Source organism: Microplitis mediator, chromosome 1, assembly GCF_029852145.1.
Source record: "Microplitis mediator isolate UGA2020A chromosome 1, iyMicMedi2.1, whole genome shotgun sequence".
Classification (NCBI taxonomy): domain Eukaryota; kingdom Metazoa; phylum Arthropoda; class Insecta; order Hymenoptera; family Braconidae; genus Microplitis; species Microplitis mediator.
In genome coordinates, this window is record NC_079969.1 from 10,129,762 (window position 1) to 10,154,321 (window position 24,560).

A 24,560-nucleotide genomic window follows, 5' to 3' on the forward strand; every position below is an offset into this window, starting at 1 on the left:
AAATCGCTCTATCGAACGTTATATCTAGCACAAAATAATTATATTATTAATGGTAGCTTTTAAATTATTTTTATTTTAGTTTTTTATCCAAATATTTACTCTCTTTAAAAATAAATTTTTTTAATTAAAGTAATTCATTAACTATTGAGTTTATGTAAAAATTTAGAAGAACTTATTTTACAGGAAATTTAATTTCCTATAAATTTATTTATATACATTTTTTATAAATTTTTAATATTCAAGCTGTCATTTTAATTTTAAATTTAAAAAGTCGTGAACTATTTTTAAAACTAATTAATTAAAAACGCGCGGGGCGGGGGTGGGGGAATTTAAAAGCTACCAATTAAAAATAAAATAAGAGAAAAAGAATTGAATATTTTTATTTTATTCAGCATTTTGGAAGACAGGGTATTTATATAATAAATAATAAAAATATATATTTTTATATTTATATTGATAAAAATAAATGAGATTTTTGTCGTTAAAAAGTCGACTGTTGTTAATCGAATAAACTCAATGTCGTTTTATTTTCGCGAGTAGAAATAGTCGGTACTAAAAGACGTTAAAGTTTAATTAAACTGATGCTCTGTTGACATAAAATGCTATTGGCATTAACTTACACAAGTTTAATGATGTCCGTGGATGTGTAAGTGTGTGAGTATTTTAGCTGGGGGTGTAGTGATGGGTGATGGGTGATGGGTGTTGGGTGAAAGACAGATTGTAGTATCTAGATTCGAGACAGCAGACAAACCGTCTAGTGGAGAACCTACGACAAGGTGGTTGTTGTAAATCTTGGTAAAATAGTTAAAAGCATGACGACGACAGTAAGCGCATCAAGATAACCGCAGCATTGTAAACCACAGGCTGATGTAGACGATTTTGAATTGCTTAAATTTTCTTCGTTATCACTTTCCTCTTCCAGCTCTTCCATCATTTCTTTAAACATTAATTCGTCTTTGCTCTTTTTATTGTTATCAATATTCCATTTTTTAGAATCACGACGTGAATTTGTATTACGTGACGTTGATGGTTTTCCTATTTCTGAAAATAATTTAACGATTCATTTTCATTATTTTTAGTCAATTTATTCTTATGTTTTTTTTTTAATCCATAGCCAAAGAGATTCCAAACAATCCGGAAAAAAAAATTTAACTCTCTGTAGATTTAAAAATTTGGAATCGATCTCTAAAGACTAATGATCTTGAATCTTTCATTATTTTAAATCCATGTTGATTTCAAAAAATCTCAACTGATCTCAACAGATTTTCCGATAATTCACAAATACATCAATGGAGATTTATATAAATAGATTTAAATTTATGAAGATTTACCAATTTTTTTAAGTCATATTGAAAATTATAAAGGAAAAATTTCAAAAAATCGACCAAAATTAGTTTATACCATTCGATTCAGTATTTCGCGAGATGAATTTATGTTGTATCAAAAAAAAATTTTTTTTTTTTTTAATTGTTGATAAATTCCAATAATTTTCAAAACGCATTTTCTTATGAAAAAAAAATTTTTTTTAACTGTCATTACCCGTAATTGTTTAGGTAATTGTTCAAACAAAATTATCCATTAGGTCATTTTATTAACTTATTATTTTTTTTATTTTTTAATTAACAAAAAGTGATTTTTACTTTTTTTAAATTTTAAATTCGAAAAAATTTTTTTGGAAGTTACCAATTTTTTTTTATGTTTGATATATTATTTACCAAAAGAATAAAAAAAAAAATTTCTAAAAATATTGATATGCGACCGAGTTACAGCCTTTCGTTTTTCGCGCTTCAATAATTTTTATCTCAGCAACTATTCGTCGTACAGACTTCGGTCAAAATTTATTTTTTTCGTTATTAAATCCCAAACATAATGATACTAATTTGTCTCGATAACTTCTCAATAGTTTCTGAGATATTCAATTTTACATCTAATTTTTTTATAAAAAAAAACTTTGCGCACATCGAATTTAAATCAACTTTTTGTTTTAAATTTTTTCTAACATTTAAAAAAAAATTTTTTCCAAAATCGGTTAATAAAAGCGCATTTTTTGATCTTGCACCGTTTTTTCGTCCACATCGACTGGACTAATAGGGCTACAAAGATCAACGAAGATCTCCAATGATTTCCGTAAATTTCCACAAATCTTTGTAGATCCCTTACAAAAACAAAAAAAAACTGCAATGACAGCTAAAAGATCTGCCTTGATCTCCGTAGATCTTTTTTTTTAGACTCTGACGTATCAATTAAAAACAAAATTGATCGATTGATAAAAACAAATTTCAACATTTTAGTTAATGGATAAATCTAGTAAATTATAATTTACACTTTTAAATATTTAATCTTAATTTAGACTGACATATTGATGTCACTGTATAATTGATTATAGCAAATTTACGTGAACATGACAGCAGTATTCTATACATAGATATATAATATTTCAACAGCGTAATAGATTTATACTTTTGAATTTAAGACAAAAGATATAAATGACAAAAGTAAAATTAATTTTCCATTGTAATAGATCTTGAGCTTATAATGGACTAGTGCAGTCCTCAGGAAGTAATAATGAGATCCATTGAGAAAATAATTAAATTTATCATTATTATTATTTCTTTTATTTTTGGCAATTAAAATAGTTAATTATTTAATGACGTTAATTGAAAGCCATGGATTCATTTGGGATCGTTTGACTATCAACAACAAGAAATATAAAAAAATATTATTAAAAAAGAATATTAAAACGGTTGTATGACAAAATTGATATTGGAAAATTACAAGGGCTGTCATCGGACAGAAGTCGCGTTGGTTTTTCTCCCATCGATTTACTCTATATATGTTTCACCTGCTGAAACATTCTCTAAATTAAATGACCTCGGCAACCAGTAAATGAACACAACTTTACTTTCATCTCAGAATTTTTTTTTTTTTATTTTAAAAATCATCAAATTAAATTAAAAAAAAAATCGTTTCGGAAATTTTTGTTTCTTGATAAATTTGATTCATTTTTAACTTCCCGCTCAGAAAATCTATGATTTTCGAAAAATTCGGGAAGTTATTGTTTTCAATCTGATTTTCGAAAATCGAATTTTCATCAGATGTCAACGTTTTGAGGTCCTAGGAAGCTATTCTGACTATTTTCAGGATGATGCCCGATTCTGTGTGTGTGTGTTTGTGTGTGTGTGTATGTAAACTCTCCATATCTTTTTAATGAATTGACCGATTGAGATAGTTAAGGTGGCAATTAAAAGAGTTTGTCGGCCGTCAACTTTCCTGAAAATTTAAGATCGATCGATAAGATAGACTCTAAGATATTGAAGAAATACAAAAAAAAAAATTTTTTTTTTTAGTTTCTTTCAAATTTTTCAGAAACGGCTTCATCGATCGATTTCAAAATCTAATCAGCTTTAGAACACAATAACGCGCGTCGATTGCCATCTCAACCGATCTCAATCGGTTAATGCGTTCAAGAGATATCGTTGGTGAAAGAAATGGAGGAAAACGGTTTTTTTCATTTATCTTTGAAGTGACTTATCCGATCAATTTCAAAATCCAATCAGCTGTAGAACTTAATAAAACACGTCGATTCCCGCCTCAACCATCAAAATCGATTAATTCGTTCGCGAGATATCGTGGGAGAAAGAAATGCTAAAAAACGGTTTTTTTGAAAACAATGGCATACAAGAGTATTTTCGAGCTCGAAGAGCCCGAAAATATATTCACAGTAATGTTTTCAAGCTCCGTGAGCTCGAAAACAGCGGGATTTTTTTGTGTCTATTTTACCCCTACACGGGGACAATTTTTTGTAAAATTTACCTTACAGTTTAGAACAAACCTGGGCCAAAAACAAAATAAATACGGAAAGAATAAAAATTGATTCCTTTTGTTTTATTTTTGATTTAAAAATTACTCGACATTGGGTTTTTTTTACCCTATAATTGAACACTATCTAGAAACGAAAGAGTAATTATTCATCCAGGCTCAGTTTTACTCACAATTAACGAGTAAAATTTATTAGATAATTCTCCTTGTGTAGTTCTGCTAAAAATAAATACTCACTATAAATTTTAATTCTGCCGTCATTTTCTCCTAATGAATTGGTTGCAATACAGCGAAATGAACCAAAATCTTGAATCCGTACATTTTTAATAATCAGTTTCATCGTCGTTTCATAACCGTCTGCAGTTACTTCCGATTTGTAATTATTATCTGTAGGAATGAAAAAATTTTTTTTAAATTAAAAAATGTAAATCTTGTAATTTCATATTTAACGATATATTTTTTTTTTTATTTAAATACTATAAAAATGAGGTTAATTTATCACGTAATTTTATAGCGTAATTACAAAAGTACGTTCTCGTTAAAAACGTAATTTTGTGGTACGTCAACTGAGTCTTAGACTGCTAAACGGGATGTAACGATAGTTAACTTTGAATTATAAATAATATTAAATTCAAACTCAAAGCTTCGATTTTAAATTATTATAAATATATGAGTATTTTATTTTTTATACTCGTTATTTATACAAATAAATACTATTTTGATAACTCTAATATTTTTATTTTTTTTTAATAAAAATAACTCGTTAACTATCAAAGTTACAAAAAAATTTATATAAACTTTTTTATAGAAAATTTAATTATCTACAAAAAAGTATTCTTAAGTTTTTTTCATAAGTTTCACAGTTTAACTGTAATTTAAATTTAAAGTAATGATTTTATAAATTTAATAAAAAATTTTTATAGATAATAAATTTTTCTAAAAATTTAGTCTCATAAATTTTTTTCGTATTCTTAATAATAATCGCGTAATTTAAATTTAAATAACCGAATCTATAAATAAAAAAATATAAACCCATTTGTGCGGACGGTACAGAGTAATAAAGATAAAATAAAAAGTTGTTGATGATAAATGTCTTTTTTTAACAACTTCATAAACTACTTCATTAAACGTCGGTTACTGCAAGTTTATTCGCAGATATTATATCAGCTTCAGTTTCTGCTCCTGCGGTAGCGTTTAGAGTTACCCGGTGGCAATGCGCAATGTGAGCATAAGGAAAATTATTCATTTTACTTAACTTTATATAAAGCAAAAGCTTGACAAGTCTACAGCTATACTACATATATTTAACAAATAGCCCTTTCCTCTACTTCTCCACCCCTTCCCCTTCTCACTTTACCGCCCGCTGTATCTTTTACCCCTTACCCCTCGCGGTTCGTAATAAAGCGGCTTACAAAGTTGTACCCAAAGACTTAATTACAAACGAAAGTATTTATTAAATGTTGACAATATTATACGAAGTTTGTTAAAACTTACCGTTGACTATTGTTTCGTTGTTAGGTCGCGTCCAGTAGACAATAGGCCGCGGATAAGCCTCACTGTGGCATTCAAGAACTAGCATTTGGCCTTCGTAAGCTCCTATTAGTTGGTTTTCAATCCAAATCATTGGCGCAACTATTTTATTTAATATTATTATTATTATTTTTTTTATTAGAACGAATAAATAATTCATGTTTTGTTAAATTATACAATAGCGTTAATATTAAATGCTGGAGTTGAATAATTAATATTTAAATACCGAGTCAAGTGTTCTTTATTTTATTTATTTATTTTTTTTTTTTTATGAACAATAGAATCTCATGAGAAAGGTTTGAGTATTTAACGGAATAAAAGTCAGTTTTTTTTTGTAGTAAATTTAAATTACAATATTTTTTTTCCGATATATCAAAGTCTATAATAATCGATAGCGAAAAAGGAATCAAAATATGCACTCAGATTTTTTTTTGTACAAAGGGAGCCACGGGGCAAAATGGGAAAGTTAAAAAAAAATCCATTATGCCCCATTTTTATAATAAAGTGAAATTGATATAAAAAAAATGTATGACGAAATATGAAGTTTAATAAATCGATTTATCGAAATTGGGTTGAATTTTCGTTTTAATAGAAAAATTTATAAAATAAATTTAATAATTTAAAAAACAATAAAAATTAATGGTTCAAAGTTGAACGAGCAATTTATATATACTTACAATGAACGATGAGGACTATTCGTTTACTAACAGATGGTGGTACACCATTGGAAGCAATACATAGGTACGGACCCATGTGCTGACGAGTTACTCGTGTCAATGTTAGTTCCGGACCCTCTAGAACAGGTACTGCAATATTTATACCCGCGTATATATATATTTATATTATAAATTATTTAATTACTATTCCCATTTTAATCCACTGTAAAAAATTTTCTGAGTAAATGCAAATTAAATCTAGAATTCACGTAAAAAAAAAAAAAAATTACAGTTTTATATACACAGAAAAAAATTTTTTTTAGGGTGAGAAGAAATTTTATTGGGGTAAAAATCAAATAGTTATTTTACACAACTAGGACAGTAAAGTAAAAAATGTCTTAAATCACATGTAATTGTTGGCCGAGGTGAAGCCGAAGTCAACAAAGATGTGATCTGAGGCATTTCTTACTTTACTGCCCTTGGTGTGTAATATACTATTCATGATACCAACATCGAAACTTAAAGTTTCAGTGGCTCTACAGCCCGTCGAAACAAGCTGATTTCAAGCCGATGCTGCAAACAACTGCTAGCGAAGTCGTAATTCAAAAATACCTTCATACAGCGGGCAGAAGGTTATTTGCATGTTTAGGTTTCCACTATATTTAAAATGGTGTATTACCGTATGATGGACGGTGTGGCTCAATAAGTTATAGATCAAATTGAACGGAATATAGTATAGTGCCGGATAGCTCAACTGGTAGAGCACTCGGCGCGATACCGAATTGGTCTGGGTTCGATTCCCAGTTCGGGCTATCTATATTTTTCTCAATTTATCTATAAATTGTTTTATTGAGAAGGTTATTTGCATGTTTGCATGTTTAGGTTTCCACTATATTTAAAATGGTGGACAACAACCTTCTTCACTTGGGAGGAAACACAATGTTTCTGCCCGGTGTTAGTTATATTTAATGCTCATTTGCAGCCTTATTACTCTCATTTGTTTACTTGTCACTTCAGTTTACTCATTTCATTTTTTAAATGACTGTTTTGATTGACCAAATAAAATTACTAAAAAATGAGTGAAAATAATATTTTTGTCTTATTTGCTATTTAATAAGTGACTGTAATCTACAGATTTCTCCTTTTCTAACAGTTCTCCGCATCATCAGCTTGAAATTAACTTGTTTCTTACTGGCTGCTGAAACTGAATCTTGAAGTTCCGATGCAGGTAATCATGAAAAATATAGTGTGTCCCCCATGGAAAAAATTTATATGTTAAATATATTAAAAATATATTTCTACATATAAATCATATATAAACGTAATATAACAAAAATATATGTCAAATATACTGAAAATATAAGCGAATATATGCTACATATAAAAAAAATATAAATAGAATATATATGGAATATATAACTTTTGGCCGATTTTCGTATATATAAAATATATGTTCAATATAATGAAGTTATATGTATAATATATTTTTTATGGATAATCACAAAGGCAGTAAAAGCTTAAAGAAATATATACAAAATATATTGGCTTTATATTTAAAATATAATTGATAGAATATATTGTGAATATATGTAAAATATATTTAGTTTATAAGGAAAATATAATAATTAAATATAACCAAAATATATGTGACGTATATTTGAATTATATTAAAAATATAAGTAGGTACTTCTAAAAGGAATAAATGCAGATTATAGTAGGTGCATATATAAAATGTGAAGAATGATATATAAACTAAATATATTAAAAATATATACAAAATATAAGCCGAACATATGATTGAAATGTATAAAGAATATATTCCGAGAAAAATGATTCCAAAATGACTAGGCGGACCTATGATGGAGTTTTCTTTGGAAAATTTGGGCCTGAAAAGTTAGGGGAGGTAACCTGCAGGGGTGCCTAGAAAAACCGGTCCAAATTAATTTGTCACACGGGTTTTTGTAGGAGTTTTTTTTTAGGAGAAATTTAACCTGAAAGAAATAATTGAGGTCAGCAGCGGAGGTTTCTGAGGGGAAAACTCCAAAATCACCGTGAAGACCGTCATTAAAGTCTTCGTAACAAAAATTTGGGCCTGAAAAATATAGGAGTAGTAACTTGCCAGGGTGCCTTCAAAAAAAGTTCCAAAAGTGTCATATGAGCCTTTGTGGGAGTCTTTCTAGACAAAATTTAGGCCTGGAAAAAATATCACTGATTACCTGGCTCCTATGAAAATTTTCGACTTTTTTGTCCAGGCACTTTTGTTGGTTACCATCCCTATTTTTTTCAGGCACAAATTTCTTCTAGAAAAACTCCTACAAAAACCCGTGACAAATTTGGATCGGTTTTTCTAGGCACCCCTGCAGGTTACCTCCCCTAACTTTTCAGGCCCAAATTTTCCAAAGAAAACTCCATCATAGGTCCGCCTAGTCATTTTGGAATCATTTTTCTCGGAATATATTCTTTATACATTTCAATCATATGTTCGGCTTATATTTTGTATATATTTTTAATATATTTAGTTTATATATCATTCTTCACATTTTATATATGCACCTACTATAATCTGCATTTATTCCTTTTAGAAGTACCTACTTATATTTTTAATATAATTCAAATATACGTCACATATATTTTGGTTATATTTAATTATTATATTTTCCTTATAAACTAAATATATTTTACATATATTCACAATATATTCTATCAATTATATTTTAAATATAAAGCCAATATATTTTGTATATATTTCTTTAAGCTTTTACTGCCTTTGTGATTATCCATAAAAAATATATTATACATATAACTTCATTATATTGAACATATATTTTATATATACGAAAATCGGCCAAAAGTTATATATTCCATATATATTCTATTTATATTTTTTTTATATGTAGCATATATTCGCTTATATTTTCAGTATATTTGACATATATTTTTGTTATATTACGTTTATATATGATTTATATGTAGAAATATATTTTTAATATATTCAACATATAAATTTTTTCCATGGGGGGTGACTCAGGATAAAACACGATTTCAGACTGCGGGTGATGTCAGCCCTCGCCTACGGCTCGGGCAGCCAACTTCACTCTAGTCTAAAATCGTCTTATTTCATCCCTTGTCACACAATATACTATTTTTAATAAATACAGTTTAAAAATTACTTTTTACTCGATAATTTAGTGAAATCCTTAAATTATTATTTGAAACTGTAGTTTTTCTTGTTCTATTTTTTCCGTATATGAGGAATGATTTTTTTCTATTAAATTCAGAAACTCTCAGTGACGGTTTGACTTAAGATTGAAATAAAATTTCCTATTCACTCCCCATTTTTTACAGTGTAAATATAAATAAATAAATCTGTAGTAATGTACCTTCATGCCAATTGGATAGAGTAATCATTCCACCGGCTTCTCTGCGCCACGTAACCGTTGGTTCGGGAGTACCCGTTGCAGCGCACCTCAATGTTACATTACTATTTTCTCGAACCACCATATCCGTGCTCGTCGGGTAGTCCAATATATCCGGGGGTACTTAAAATTAAATATATCATCAATACGTTGATTGAATAAATGAATTATTTATTAACAGGAATTTTTAATTTGTTTTTAATTCTATTCCCGTATATTTGGATTACTGAAATAATTTCTTGCTCTACTGTTGTATAATTAATTGTTTTGTTTATTATCTATTCACAAGAATTTATAGTGAAACTAAAATATTTAATGGTTGATGGGTAGATGTAGATGTATTGATGTTGATGGATGTGTTGATGATTTGTGGATGAGTAGAGATAAAACGATTTAAATTTCATGCTAACACAATTCTCAATAATAAATACTCGATAACAGAGTAGTATTTTTATTGTTGCTGGTATTTTATTTTATGTATATTTGAAATCCTGTCAATCCTCTCACAGAACTTTAACATATATATAGTATTATATACGCCTGGAGCAATTAATTTTCTATGATATACCGAGTGTAAACACTTTTCATTTTCGACTGTTATTGAATATTCAATCGATACTCAATAAACAATAAACTGGATTTTTAAATTTTTAAGGGATTTTTTTAAAAATGTTACAAAAAAAAAAAAAATGAAATAAACATCCACGCTCGAATGCTCGAGTTTCCACACAAATATTTTATATAATTTCTCCAGAGCCGGTTTTATTTATTTATGTATGGATTTATATTTTTTTTTTCTTTTTTAAATATTCCTCTAAGCTTATTTTTGAATTATGGATACACTAGTGAAAAGAGATATAAATTTATAAGAAGCATTTTTATAGATCATTTAATTTTTTACAAAAAAAGTCTAATTAAATTTCTACGTAGAATGAGGCTTTAAAATTAATTTTAATAAAATAGAGTGACTGAACCAGTACATAAATACTGAACCAGTGCATAAACGGTTATTCGTATTTTTTAATACATGCAACAAAATTAGAATTAAAGTTCTAAAAGTTGTCAACCAAACATTTGAAGTATTTCCTTATGTAATCGTGATTAAAATATAAATAATTTGGGTAAAAATTGAATAATGTTAATTTACTGGTCGCGCTCATTCATTTGACCAATCACCTATAGGGGAGCGACGGACAAAACGGAATACTTGAGGAAATACTAAATTTTCGGGTACTCAAATACGTTAAACATTTTTTTTTATGATGTTCAAAGTGAATATAGAAGAAGTTTTCAGCTGCCATTAAAAAAAAATTTTTCATTTTTTGCGGGAAAAATGGAGTACCCCCTTAAAAAAGTGAAAAAAAAAAAAAAAAAAAACTGCTGAAAATTCAATAAATTTGATTTCATTAAATTTTCTTATAAGTAATTCACATAAAGAAAAATTACATTTCACAAAATCATTGCACGCAGAGAAATTTTGAGTAAAAATTATCCAAAAAGTTTGATACTGACGATAATTTGAGGACATGTAGTAAATATCCAAATTTCTTCCTTGCACATCGTAAAATATACTACTCGATAGCAAGTAAATGAAGTGTGATTTCTACTAACAACATAGTAAAAATTTAGTTGCTAGATGTCCTTACAGTACCAAACTTTATGGGTAATTTTTACTCAAAAATTCTCTGCCTGTTGATGCAAAGGAAAAAAAAATTTTTTATCATAAAACAAGTCATTATCATTTTTCGACTGAAACTTTTGATTTGTGAAAAAGTTTTATAAAAAAAATTCAAAATAATGGTCAGTTATATTTACAAAAGTGATTTTTGAATGTTTAAAAAACAAACTTTTTTTGTACTGCCGTGCTTAGTAAAAGTTCGCTTACTGCCTTCCTATCTTATCAATGCTTTGGTAACATGTTAATTTAACATTAATTAAATAGAAAAGCAGTAAGTGAAGTCACTGCCCTCTTCCTAAGCACGGCAGTTAGAATTTTGGGGGTACTCCATTTTGCCCATCCCCTATATTTATATTTTTTGTAATTTTTAGAAATTTTGATTACAATTGTTTTTCAATTAAAATTTCGGAAAAAAGAATAAAAATAATGAAAAATTAATTAAAACCTTTTTTGTATAGGAAATTTAATTTCCTACAAAAAAGGTCTGATTAAGTTTTTACATGAAATGAACCCTTAGTTTTACAAAAATTAATTTGGCTTAAAAATTTTATTATTTTGTTTCTCTTATAAATGTAAGTAATTAATTTCTGTAAAAAACATATATTTTAGTACAAGTACTAAATAAAATTAAAAGTAAAAAATTTTCTATACTAAAAGCGGACTCATAAAGCGTAATAAAAATATATAAAATAAAAGTTTAATGTAATGAATGGCGCACTTAAAAAAATGGGAGTTGTAAATGTAGTGGCGGTATTAAAATAATCTAAATTAGTCGAGGAATATTGAAGAATGGGCGATGGGCGATGGGTTTTATGGATGTATGGGAAAGTTATCACGATTGCAATTCGATTTTGGTAGTAAATACACTAGCATAGCTAGTAGGCATATCACAATGTGTACAGTGACAGTGTGTACGTTATCGCATGGGTGCCATTCATTCATCTCGAATTGGACCATGTCACACCGGCTTTAATGTCAACTATGATAAAAAAAAAAAAAAAATAAAAAGTAATTGTCTTTTGTGTTGTCTTTTTTTAGATTAATCGTGTACCACATTGAAAACAGCCCTACCGTTATTTATTACACATTATGGAGACTATTTTTATTTTTTTAATTAAATTTTTTGCCGATGAATAAATTGGTCAGAATTATTTTTTTTAATTTAAAACAAAATAGGGACGTGATAACACGGACGTGTTTTATTCGTTCTGAAAGTATGCAATCGGCCAATAGGGCTTTATAATACTCGGAGAAAAAAATATAGCAACTTTTACTCAATAATATGAGTTAAATTACTAAATTCAAATTGTAATCTTAAAACGCTATCGAAATTGTGTAACTTTTACTTTCTTGAGAATTTGATTTTTATTTATATTTAGTCATTTTTATTATTTAAATATTGATTTAAATATAAACTGCATTAGTAAACTTGACTATATATTTAGTAAATTTTACTAATTAAAATGGAAATAAATAAAATTAAATTTTAATAGTTTTTCAACTTTTTATTATTATTTTTATTATTATTTATGTCATCTGTGTGGGTGTTGGTGTCTATTTTTATTTTTAAAAAATCACTTGTTTTAACTGAGATTCGAACCCTGATCTTCTCCGCGCGAGTTCTTTCTTATGTTTGACGTTCCGATGTCTCCTTTGGACAAAGGTTTCTGAACTTGTAATACATATTTGTATATGCTATCCCCATTAACTTTTAATTTTATCGATCTGCTTCGGAAGAATTACAAGCCATTTGGTAATTTTTAGTTGCTGTACAACACTTAATACCACATTATTCATGTGATTTACAGAAATTACTAAACAGATTGTAATTTTTGTATACTGTAGGGTATTCAATGCATATTTTTAGTTAATTTCTATATTTTTAGAGAGTAAAAATCGTTGAATCGTATTATAAAATGTAGTACTAAACATTTAGTAATAATTTAATATTTTCTTCATAAAATTTACTATTCGATTAATAAAGAATACAAATAAATTAGTAATAAAAGTAATAATATAGAAATTTTTCAGATGAACATATAGTATAAATTACTGTTTTGTCATTTTTACTGTACATTTAGTAATAAATAGCAAAAGTAATGCACTCATTGATTTGTATTAGTATTTCTTACTTAAATATATTAAATATTAAAATATTTTCGAGACTTGTTATCTCCGTGTATTATTATTATTATTATATATTCTTTGCATACATTTGCATCAAATAGTATAGAGTGTAGTAAAGGCGAGAAAGTAGGTCTCTATAACGCACGTCTCTATCTACGAGTTAACTTTTAACGCAAGATTTTTACCCGTTGATAAGAGGGCTGGCAGGATAGGACTAGAGTCGAAGGGAGTAGACATATTAGTTACACTTTTACTTAAATAATTACTTAGTAGCTGGGGAAAAATGCTTATTTTTTATCATTTTCTTATGGTTAAATTTTTTTTTATTTGTAGGGTAAGATTGACTTTAAATAATTCTTGTTTCATTTGAAAATATATTTTTAGACGAAAAAATTTTTTTAAAGTTAATTACAAGATTTTTTAAGAATTAAGTAAAACGGGGCTTTGGAATATTAACTTTGTAGAAAATATTAATAAGTATTTTTTTTAAATTTAAAAGATAGAATTTAAAGTAACGGAGGTAAAATGGGTTGCGTACAAAAAAAATTTGATTTACCGAAAAGGTTTATTTGTAAAAGTTTTTAGAAAGTTCCTAGCGATAAAAAGAAATTGTTAATGTTACTGAGGACTATTTGTACGGCTTTCAGAATGATTAATATGAATAATAGATCAGTCGTGGACTAACAGAGTAAGGCATTATAATGTAGGGATGTGTATGGCGTTGACCTGATTACAAGACAAAGTAATACGAGGATGAGGGTTTAATTAAATTAAAAAGGTGTCAAGTGTGCCGGCAGATAATTTGGCTATTAAAAATTCATGAATTAAATATATGTAATAATAATAATACTAGTAATTATAAACTTACCGACAACTTCTAAAAATCCAGTGTTACTAGACATTGGGTCAGTGTTAACTTGGCACATGTACCAGCCGCGATCGGTCTCTCGCGTGTCTTTAATGTGGAGGGACCATGTGCGGTGACCACTGTGCGTTACGGCAATACGGTGATTCTTTGTGATAACGTGACTTGCAATCGTTAAGATGGTCTGCGTGTCGACGCGAAGCCACGCCACCTGCAAAAGTGCCAGACAGATTTTATGTGTTTATATATTTATACATTAACTGACAGCAAATAAAACGTTTTGGCTAATATAATGCTTACGCTTTTCGTATTACCCTTGCAATTTACTTCGCGAATTCAATCTTTCATTTTTTATTTATTACTTGCAAGAAAATTTGTTTCTTAAATTAATTTTTTTTTTTTTTTTTATTAAAAGTCTGTAATTTTATTTTACTATGAGGTAAGATGAGTCATAGATATTTTTAAGTGAAAAAAATCTCTGATGCCAGTTTTGGGATACAAAAATTCTGAGATAGGTTTCTTACCAGGGACACTGCGTGCGACTGAGTCACTGGGGGTGACTTCCCCTTCCACTATTTATAATTTTCCACTACGATTTTTTTTTTTGGTATTAAGATATTAAGATCACAAGCTCAAGTTTGCAATTCCATTATTTTCCTTTTTATTAAGAATCAGAGAAAGAATTTCAATTTTTTTAAATTTGAATACGCAAGTGCTTGTTTTTAAAAATTTTATTAACTTTTTTTCTCGCATGAAAATACCATATATGAAAAATCTATAATAAATATGGGACCATATAAGTGGCCGAAAACGATATATATTTTCTTATATCTGTACCCATATGGAAGCCGTATACTACTTATACAACTTATTATATATACATATAATATCGTAAGTTTTAATTTAATTAATTATATATATAAGTTTATAAGTTGATACATATATTTATAATCATATATGTAAACTTATAAGTTAGTACACGGTAAGAAATATTTTGCGGATATCACTATGCCAGTATGGGCGTGAACGCCATACTGTATGGTATCGAAGATTTTTATAGGTTATAAAATTGTATGAATAGATGAATCGACCATTGCAGGAATAGTAATATTGGTGGTAGTTGTCGCAGACGCCGCAATGTCAGTGTGGCCGTCAGGCCCATACTGCGTTGCCGTATCCACAATGATTCTGGCCGATAAACCTAGTCTAACGACATCTATATAGTTTTGGTGGTAATACGATAGTATACATTGATTGACACGCCAGAAATTATGGCGGGAAAAACTAGTAGCATTGTGCCCTCGGCATTGTAGTATGGGTCTCAGGACCATGCTGTTTCGCCGTGCCTGCTATGCATACGCGTGAGCAATACACTAGCTCCAGTACTATACAGTATAGTAAATAACGACATACTTCTGGCATTCGTTACAATACTGTCTTGGAATATTTCACATACTATTTTAGTATCTGTCTTGAGACCATACCAGCATGGTGTTGAAAGCCGTGCATTTCTTACCGTGCACAAATATATATTAGATATATTGATAATTGGGTATTGATAATTATATATGTAAATTTGTAAGCTAGTACACATATATATTCTGAACCCGGTGGTTGAATCTTACAAGAGAGAGAAGGAGAGATAAAAGAATAGATTTTATTTATTCTTATATATATGGGGAGACTTATATGGTTCTATATATCGAAAAATATATAAAAATATATAAAGTTAAATACACGTTATACCTATCGTACCATATATTAATGGACTATACATCTATTCTTATTTGTTTCCGTATATAAATAACATTCATCTTTTAATACATTAAAACTTATCAAGTTTTCAAATATATAAATAATATATTGAAGTTATACGGTACTATTTAAAATCATATAAGAGAAAACATATGTGTAGAAATATAATAAAATCGGCCAAAATCTATATATAATTCTATGTAAGATTTCATGTATTGTCACATATATATTTATATCTGTAATATATATTTTTTAATAGGGGAGAGTGAGGCAAAATGGGCTGACATTTATATTTCATATAAGCCTTCATTTCTTAAGGGGCCCATTTTGCCCCACTCTCTCCTATATGTTTATTATATATGATATTTTCATGCGGGTTTAAATATGGGGTAAGATAGATCATATAAAAATTTCTATAGTTTGAACTTTAACTCGGAATTATAATTATTTTTTTTTCGCCACAATATCTCACATTATTTAATAAATAGTAAAATAAAAATGCTGACGCATTCTCTAGATATTTAAAAAACGACAAATCGTAAAAATACTCGGTCGCAGAATATAATAATAACAAAAATGATAAAAGCAACAATAATAGCTGGTATATATCTGTTTGTGTCACGCGCGCGTGCGACCACGTAATTTCAACAAAAGTTCAATTCTTCACGTCCGACAATTGTCACAACCCTCCCGGTTTTTATATGAAAAAAACTAAAAAAAAAAGTTAAAGTAATTGTTTGGTACGTCGTTCGTTGTCGTCTTGCGCAGCTTGTTACGCGGAAAAGTTGTGGCGACCAAAGTCTTTGAGACGAAAGAAAATAAAAAAAACATAAAAAATAGAGTAAAATACGGAATCTGTTGGCTGGCCAAGACGGAGTAAAGTAAAAGGGGTAGAGAATTTTTTTAAAAGCCGACATAAAATGAGAGAACCTGGTGTAAAAATTTAAACTAAAGAGTATAAAAGATAATGCTGGTGAAAATATTTTTAAAAATATTGTTGATGTTAATGGTGAGGAGAATAAATAGCAAATGGAACAAGAGAAAATTGAGAACGTGAAAATTATTGTGTGCGATGAGAAGCTAAAGGGGTGTGAGAAAACTAAGGGAATGAGGGGAAGTAGAGGAAGTAGGTGTTAAATTGTTTGCTTGCATACTTTGGGTTGCGCAATGAGGAAAACATTGTGTAAAAGGGTTTAGAATCGTGTTTCTTTGTGGTTTAACATGAATTGAGTTGAGTAATTATTCAGTCATTGCCGAATACGAAACCACCTTTCTCGAGTTTCAGTTTACACACTACACAGTTACTACTGCTTTAAAACTTTTCATTTTTAATGTAACGCAATACTTGTAAACTTTATTTTTATTTTATTTTCACAATTAAGATAAATATTTATTTTAAATAATTTAATTACCACTCATTCAAAGTTATAAATTAACTTTGGATGAAAATTCTAGCGAAACTAATAGAGCTACAGCTAAAATGAATAGAGATACAATTTTGTAAACAATTTAATTCTCTACGAAAAAATATTTTTTTTTATTATTTACGTAAACTCAATAGTTGAGCTGTTATTTTAATTAAAAGTAAACCGGAAAAAAAAAATTTATATTTATATATTTATTTAGACAATAAAATTGTAAATAAAAAAATTTATTGATGGCTTTTGATTAAAATAAAAGTTATAAAAATTATGACAGATCTTACGCGGGCATTAATAACAGGGCAGCCAATCAAGGTGATTCTTGGTTAACGGTGTGAGTACGCCCGACCACCAATTGACAAAATGTCATCAGAATTAATTATAATTATTTCAATTAAACGAGCAAAGCTATGTCTAGTATGCTCATACAACATACAGCAGACTTGGAAACTCTCCTTCGGGGCTGACTATAATGTGTAGTGTATAAATGCCGTGAATTGATAGAACAAGCACAGCTAGAGTCAGATCCAGACTCCGAGTAGAGCTAGAGAAGTTAATTTTAGGTGTTATCATAGACTAGTGATAAGCAATTTTGATTATCTCAAAGTTGTACAATTTCAAAATTTGCCGTCAAAGTTAAACCATCCAATGCATTATTAATCAAACGATATTCCAATAAAAATTATTATTGTTGTTGTTATTATTATTTTTGAATAATAATAATAATAGCAGTATAATATTATAAATCTTTTACATTGATTTGAACTTGAATTAGAAAAATTTTTTAAATACATACTGCAAAAAATCCGGAGTAAATACGGATTTCATTTAAATCCGAATTTCCTCTAATACGAAGTTTTAATGTCAATATAAACAAAAAATTGTTATATTTTCTGTACTAATGGAAGTCAAAATTTCAAAATAGTTGCACTATTCAGGCTGACCATTTTACTCCAATACTTTTTTTGAAAACTGCAAATAAACAATTATTTAAAAAGTAGTGTTTTATTTAACCCCACTCATCCTAATATATATATTAGGGTGTCAAAAAAAAAAAAAAAAATTTTTTTTAACTTCCCGCTAAGAAAATTGTAAATTTTCAAAAATTCGGGAAGTTATTGGTTTCGGTCCGATTTACGAAAATCGAATTTCCATCAGATGTCGACGTTTCGAGGTCCTAGGAAGCTATCCTGACTAATTTCACGATGATGTCCGAGTGTATGTATGTGTGTACGTACGTACGTACGTATGTATGTATGTAAATATTCATAACTCTTGAACGGATGAACCGATTTTCGACGCGGCTTGTTAATGTCTTGAAGCCGTAAAAATTTGAACTTAATCGGTAGGGTGCGTTCAGGAATATTTCAAAAATAAAATTTTTTCGAATATGTTTTATTTGGATAACTTTTAATTTGCTTGATGGATTTATTCCAAAATCTAATCAGCTCTAAAACTCTATAAGCCGCGTTGAATGCCACCTCAACCATCAAAATCGGTTCATTCGTTCAAGAGAAACCGTTGACGAAAGAATTCAAAAAAAATTTTTTTTTTGGTTTTTTCGAAATTTCTCAAAAATGACTCGATAAATCGATTTCAAAATTTGATCAGCTTTATAACTTGATAAAACACGTCGATTGCCGCCTCAACCATCAAAATCGGTTAATTCGTTCGCGAGATATCGTGGGAGAAAGAAATGATAAAAAATGGTATTTTACAAAACAATGGCATACAAAAGTATTTGCGAGCTCGAAGAGCTCGAAAATGTATTCACAATAATGTTTTCGAGCTCAACGAGCTCGAAAACAGCGGAAAGTTTTGGGGCTGGCCCGCAGGGTCAACTGACAGACCGATTTTTTTTCTCGGAAATAGGTTCAAAAGTTTCATTTAGATATAACAGCCCGCCTGTGAGAATTATGACTCTTAATATTAACATTAGGAGATTCCGCATCGCACTTTTCTATTTTGAATAAAAATAACATAAAAGAATTTTTTTTGCGTCTTCTGATTTTTATAACTAGTTAACGATACGTCGTAGAAAAAATCTGCAGACCTAATTTTGTAGGGAATGGAATGCTTTACAGAAAAAGTCTCTCATCATTTTTTGATAAATCTGTTCAAAAGCACCTAGAGCTTGAAGTCAAATTTAAAGTAAATTTTGAGATCTTTTTACATATCCGGCGAAACTATCGCACTTGTTACAAAAATGTTATTGTTTTAACTCTTCGTCGTCGATTTCTGTTAAACTAATCGACGGATTTTGATGTTTAATGTAGCAATCAGCATTTCTTTCTCTGACGATTTCTCTTGAACGAATAAGCCGAGAAATTTAAAAAAAAAAAACAAAAAACAAATTTTTTTTTGTAATTCTCAATTATCTTCGAGTCTACTTGATCAAATGATCTGAAATTTTTAGGAAAGTTGACGGTCAACAACCTCTTTTGATTGCCGCAAGAATGATTTGAATCGGTAAATTAGTTTAAAAGTTATAAACGATCCACATGCACACACATACACACACACACACACACACACACACACACACACACACACACACACACACACACACACACAGACACACACACACAGACACTCGGAAATCATTCAGAATGATGTCTGAGATCATCTGATGAAAATTCGATTTTCGACAATTGGGGTAAAAACAATAACTTTCTGAATTTTTGAAAATTTATAATTTTCTTAGCGGGAAGTTAAAAAAATTAGTTTTTTTGAAACACCCTTATATATCTAAGATAATTAATATTTATGTATTTATGAGTGATTAAAATTTTTTAATAACTTGAATAAATTCAGGTTAAAATAAAAGTAAAATTTTAAACAACGTATAATTATACAATCATGACTATATCACTATCCTGGTATATCTTTTTCTTGATACAAAGCTATGGTAATTATATCGTGCATCGTTAAAACGAGCTTTTCCGTCAGTCGCATCGTTTCTTACTTAAAACACATTCACACACACACATTTTCTATCGCACAAGCGCTTTACTCTCAGTCAATGTCTTTGTCTATGACTTTGTTTCTGTCTGGATGAAAGAATAAAAGGGCTGTCGTGTGTACGCTTGTCAAGGATGGATGGCAAAGAAGTAGATTAACAACCCGTTTTTATTATTCATTTAAAGTTATAAAAACTCTTTCGATAAAATAATAAAAATAAAATAAAAAGGGACCAGAGAGAGAATTCTACTGTCACTATCTTTAATCTTGCAAAATGTTCTCCCGTTATTTAGCGGTCGTATAATTAATTATGCAAAGTTTTATACATTTTAAATAAATTTGTTCTATTTAAATTTTATTCTATTAATATTTCATTCCATCATTCAGTGGGTACGAGTTTTCAGAAAAGCATGAACGAAAATACTCGAGGCTCTGTAGTTGGTTTATTAGCTTATCTTAGATCAATATCAATTTATTTTACCTTTAGATATTTATAAATTATTTACCGTACCTCTAATTAAATTTTAATAAGACTATTATTATTGTTATTTTTGTTAAAAATTTATTTAATTGCCCGTGACATTTATTTCATTCAAATTATTTTATACTTTAATAGGGGGTCAATTTTTTATTTCTCGAATTAAATGTCAGAGCGACATTTGTGTAATTTATTCTATTTTCTACTCGTTTGATTTTTTTTTAACTAGTCAAAGAAAGTTTTTTTTTAATTTTTTTTCCATTACAAATACATGAGTTCTGCGTTAATATTCATAAATGTAGGGGAGGGAGGGGCACAACGGGGTACTGAAGGAAATACCAAGTTTTCGAGGACTCAAATACGCTAAATCTTTTTTTTTTTTTTAATGATATTCAAAGTAAATAGAAAAAATTTTCAATTACCGTTAAAAAAAAATTTTTTCATTTTTTCGGGCAAAATGGGGTACTCCCTAAAAAAGGTAAAAAAAAAAAAATTTCGGGATTTTAAATAAATTTGATTGAGTTAAATTTTTTTGTAAGTAATTTACATGAAAAAAATTATATTTTATATGATTGCTGGATACAAAGGAAGACAAACAAATTCTTCATAGTTTTTATCATAAAACAAAAGTCATTAATATTTTTTTGACTGACAATCGATTTTCGAAAAAGTTTTTGAACAAAAAAAATTCAAAATAATGCTCAATTATATTTACAAAAGTGATTTTGTAATCTTTTAAAAATTAAAGGTTTTTTTTATAAAATTTTGGGGGTATCCCGTTAAGCCTGCCCCTTTCCCCTAAATATTTAATGACCAAATAAAAATCTACAAATACTTTTAACTTCCCGCTTTTCAAAAAATTCGGGAAGTTATTGTTTTCACCCGTATTTTCGAAAATCGAGTTTTCATTAGATGTAGACGTTTTGAGGTCCTAGGAAGCTATTCAGACTATTTTCCGAGTGATATCCGCGCTTGTGTGTGTACGTGTGTGAACTTTCTATAACTTTTGAACTAATTAACCGATTTTAATGCATGCAGCGTTCGAAAGAGCTTGTCAGCTATCATCTTTCCTGGGAATTCCAATCATTCGATCGAATAGACTGAGATAATTAAAAAAACGAATAAAAAAATTTTTATTTTAGTTTTTTGGAAATCTATCAATGAATCGATTTCAAAATCAATCATCTTTACACTGTAAAAAATCACCGGGGTAAGTCCAAGCGGTGTAGGTGTTAAAATTAGCGGTGTTAAATTTACCCCCAAATGCGGTGTGAAAATAATGCCACCGCCGGTGTAAATATTCTGTACCGGTGTTAAAATAACGCCGCCGCCGGTGTAAATATTCTAGATCGGTGTTTAAATAACGCAGTCGCCGATGTAGATATTCATTACCGGTGTTCAAATATTTTACTTTGTGAATATTTTTACTTACTCGATCACTATACTTGTTAATAAATGATATTTTTTATTAATTTTCATAAAGAACTGACATTTTTGTGTTTTATAATCTTTAAAGTTAATACTCCAAGCGGACGCAGTTTACCCCGCTTTTACACTGATTACCCCGACTTTACACTGGTTTTACTCCGCTTTTACACCGGTTACCTCGCTTTAACACCGGTATTTTTAACACCGGTGAATTACTTCTCCTACACCGGTGTAATTTCATTTTTACACCGGGCGGAGTTAAAATGAGTCCATATTTAACACCGCCCTTTTTACAGTGTAGAGTTTAATAAACCGCGTCGATTCTCGGCTCAAAAATAAAACTTGATTCAGGCTCGCTTTACCTTATTTTAAGTTATTCACCTTTTATTTAATTTTTTTCAACTTTTTGAACTATTATGAGGTTGTGATCTAATTCAATGCTCTTGTCACTTTATTTAAATTACTTACATTTATTTTTGTTAAAATCTATGCGTTACTCTAAAAAAATCGCATACAGAAAAAAAGGATTTGCTGACCCAAATAAAAATTTTTTACGCTAAGAAATCCTTTTTTTTGGTGTGTACAGGAAAATTCAAAGTTGTATTTTTAAAATTTTTGAAATTTTCGTAGTTCACGGCAGGACATACCTTTTCTTGAGTTTGAGAAGCTCCAAAAAATAAATTTGTTTTCCAGATTTTTTTAGGAATGTCATATTTATTGTGATTCATCATAAATATAAAGGGCGTGAATTTCATAAAATTTAAATGTAAATAAAAAATTTTTCGTGACATCAAGAGACGAATTGCCGAGTTTCCATTAAATTATAAATTGCATAGTAGAATTTTAAAATAAATAAATAAATAAAAAATTACAACACAATAAATATATAATGTAAAGTCGAGTGGAAAAAACTAAAGCAAATAAATTATCAGTTGTCACATATGACGTAACCTATTAATTAAACTGGAATAACAAAATAAGTTATTATATAAATGAGAAATAACTGAAATATTAAAAACTAAACGATGATGATAAATCAATAAATTAATTTGTCGAATTGTAAATAATCTTGAGTGGTTTAATATTGTCATTTTTAAATTTCCGGACAGCAATTGCTGGAGTCCGTCCATCCATATTTACAGTGACAGGCAACTTGGTTGAGGCGAATGAGCGTTGCATATGTAACGAGACGAGCGATTTAATATATATATATATATATATATAAAGTGAGATATAAAGAGGTAATTATTATCGTGATGCATATCGATAAATGTGCTTTTAACTCTAGTTATTCGCTCACTCGTTCACAAACTCGCCCACTCGGTTTGCTAGTATGGATACTGGAATAATATTTCCTCTCGCTCGCGAGAGCATGCACACTTATACAGCTTTAATAACGCTAGATATATAGCGTAGAGGTTCATTGGAAATCGATCTCTTGTACAACAACCTCATGTGATATGCTTCGCCCCAATCAAATTTCAATTAATGTACTTGTATAATTATCATTAGAAAATTAATATTGTGATACCAGCTATTTAATTTAGCATTTTTTTTCAATAACAAATACTATTACAAGAACATAAATTCATTACGCAACGCTATTTTTTAGTACCCCCCACCCCCCTTTATACAATGAAAAGAATTTGCGGAGTGAACGCGGATGACTTTTCATTTATTTACTCCCCTTCTTCAAAGTGAAATTCACTCCAAATGGGAGTTATCGCGGAGTGGATGATTATTTATTTATTTAATTTCCTCGGAGTGAATTTCACTCCGAAGAAAAGTTTCGGAAAATATTACTAATACATAGTGAGCTTAGGTCTTTGATATTTTGACATTTAGTACGGAAATAATTATAAGCTCCCTTTCCATATAGGGGAGGGTGGGGCAAAGCGGCCCCTCTGAAATTTTGATCAAAAAAAAAATTTTTTTTTTTTCGACTAATTACTATAAATCCGATATGTTTGCGCATTTTTACCCCTACGCATGACATTTGGGGCAAAATGAACAAGCCCCAAATTTTGAAAAAGTGATTTTTTCATATTTTTATCGTTAAATTAAAAAAAAATTATTATAATTACACATTTCTAGCCCTACGCATAACACCTGGGGCAAAATGGACCAGTCGAAACTTCCGAAAAAATTATTTTTTCATATTTTTCGGCCGTTTCTCTATGTAACAGGCAAATTTGGTCACTAAAAATTTATAAAAATAAATTTTTTTTTTTTAGTTGGTAAATTTTTGAAATAAAGTAAAACTATAGAATTGTTTTTTTTTTTTTAATTAAATAACAATTAGTAATTAAGTTAATCGAGAGTGAACGATTTATTACACTTTAAAAAATTTTTTTCGAGTAATATAAAACTGAAAATAGTTGTCAAGAGAAAGAAATACATTCTTAATGATGAAAACAATTTAAAAA

The 24,560-nt window shown here is 28.9% G+C and overlaps 1 protein-coding gene across 2 annotated transcripts in view; it reads right to left on the reverse strand.

Annotated features, from left to right (window-relative positions):
• Nucleotides 1–228: 228 nt before the first annotated feature.
• LOC130674144 (lachesin-like) overlaps nucleotides 229–24,560 on the reverse strand; it is a 57,623-nt gene continuing 33,291 nt past the window's right edge. The window contains exons 3-8 of one of the 2 annotated variants that reach the window (XM_057479419.1): nucleotides 14,095–14,302; nucleotides 9,386–9,544; nucleotides 6,027–6,143; nucleotides 5,314–5,451; nucleotides 4,057–4,206; nucleotides 229–1,041 (exon numbers count right to left, since the gene is read on the reverse strand). In XM_057479419.1, coding sequence (XP_057335402.1) covers nucleotides 767–1,041; nucleotides 4,057–4,206; nucleotides 5,314–5,451; nucleotides 6,027–6,143; nucleotides 9,386–9,544; nucleotides 14,095–14,302 — 1,047 coding nt within the window. In that variant the 3' untranslated portion in view covers nucleotides 229–766. Of the gene's footprint in view, nucleotides 1,042–4,056; nucleotides 4,207–5,313; nucleotides 5,452–6,026; nucleotides 6,156–9,385; nucleotides 9,545–14,094; nucleotides 14,303–24,560 lie in introns of both variants that reach the window. The other variant, XM_057479415.1, reaches the window with a different exon arrangement.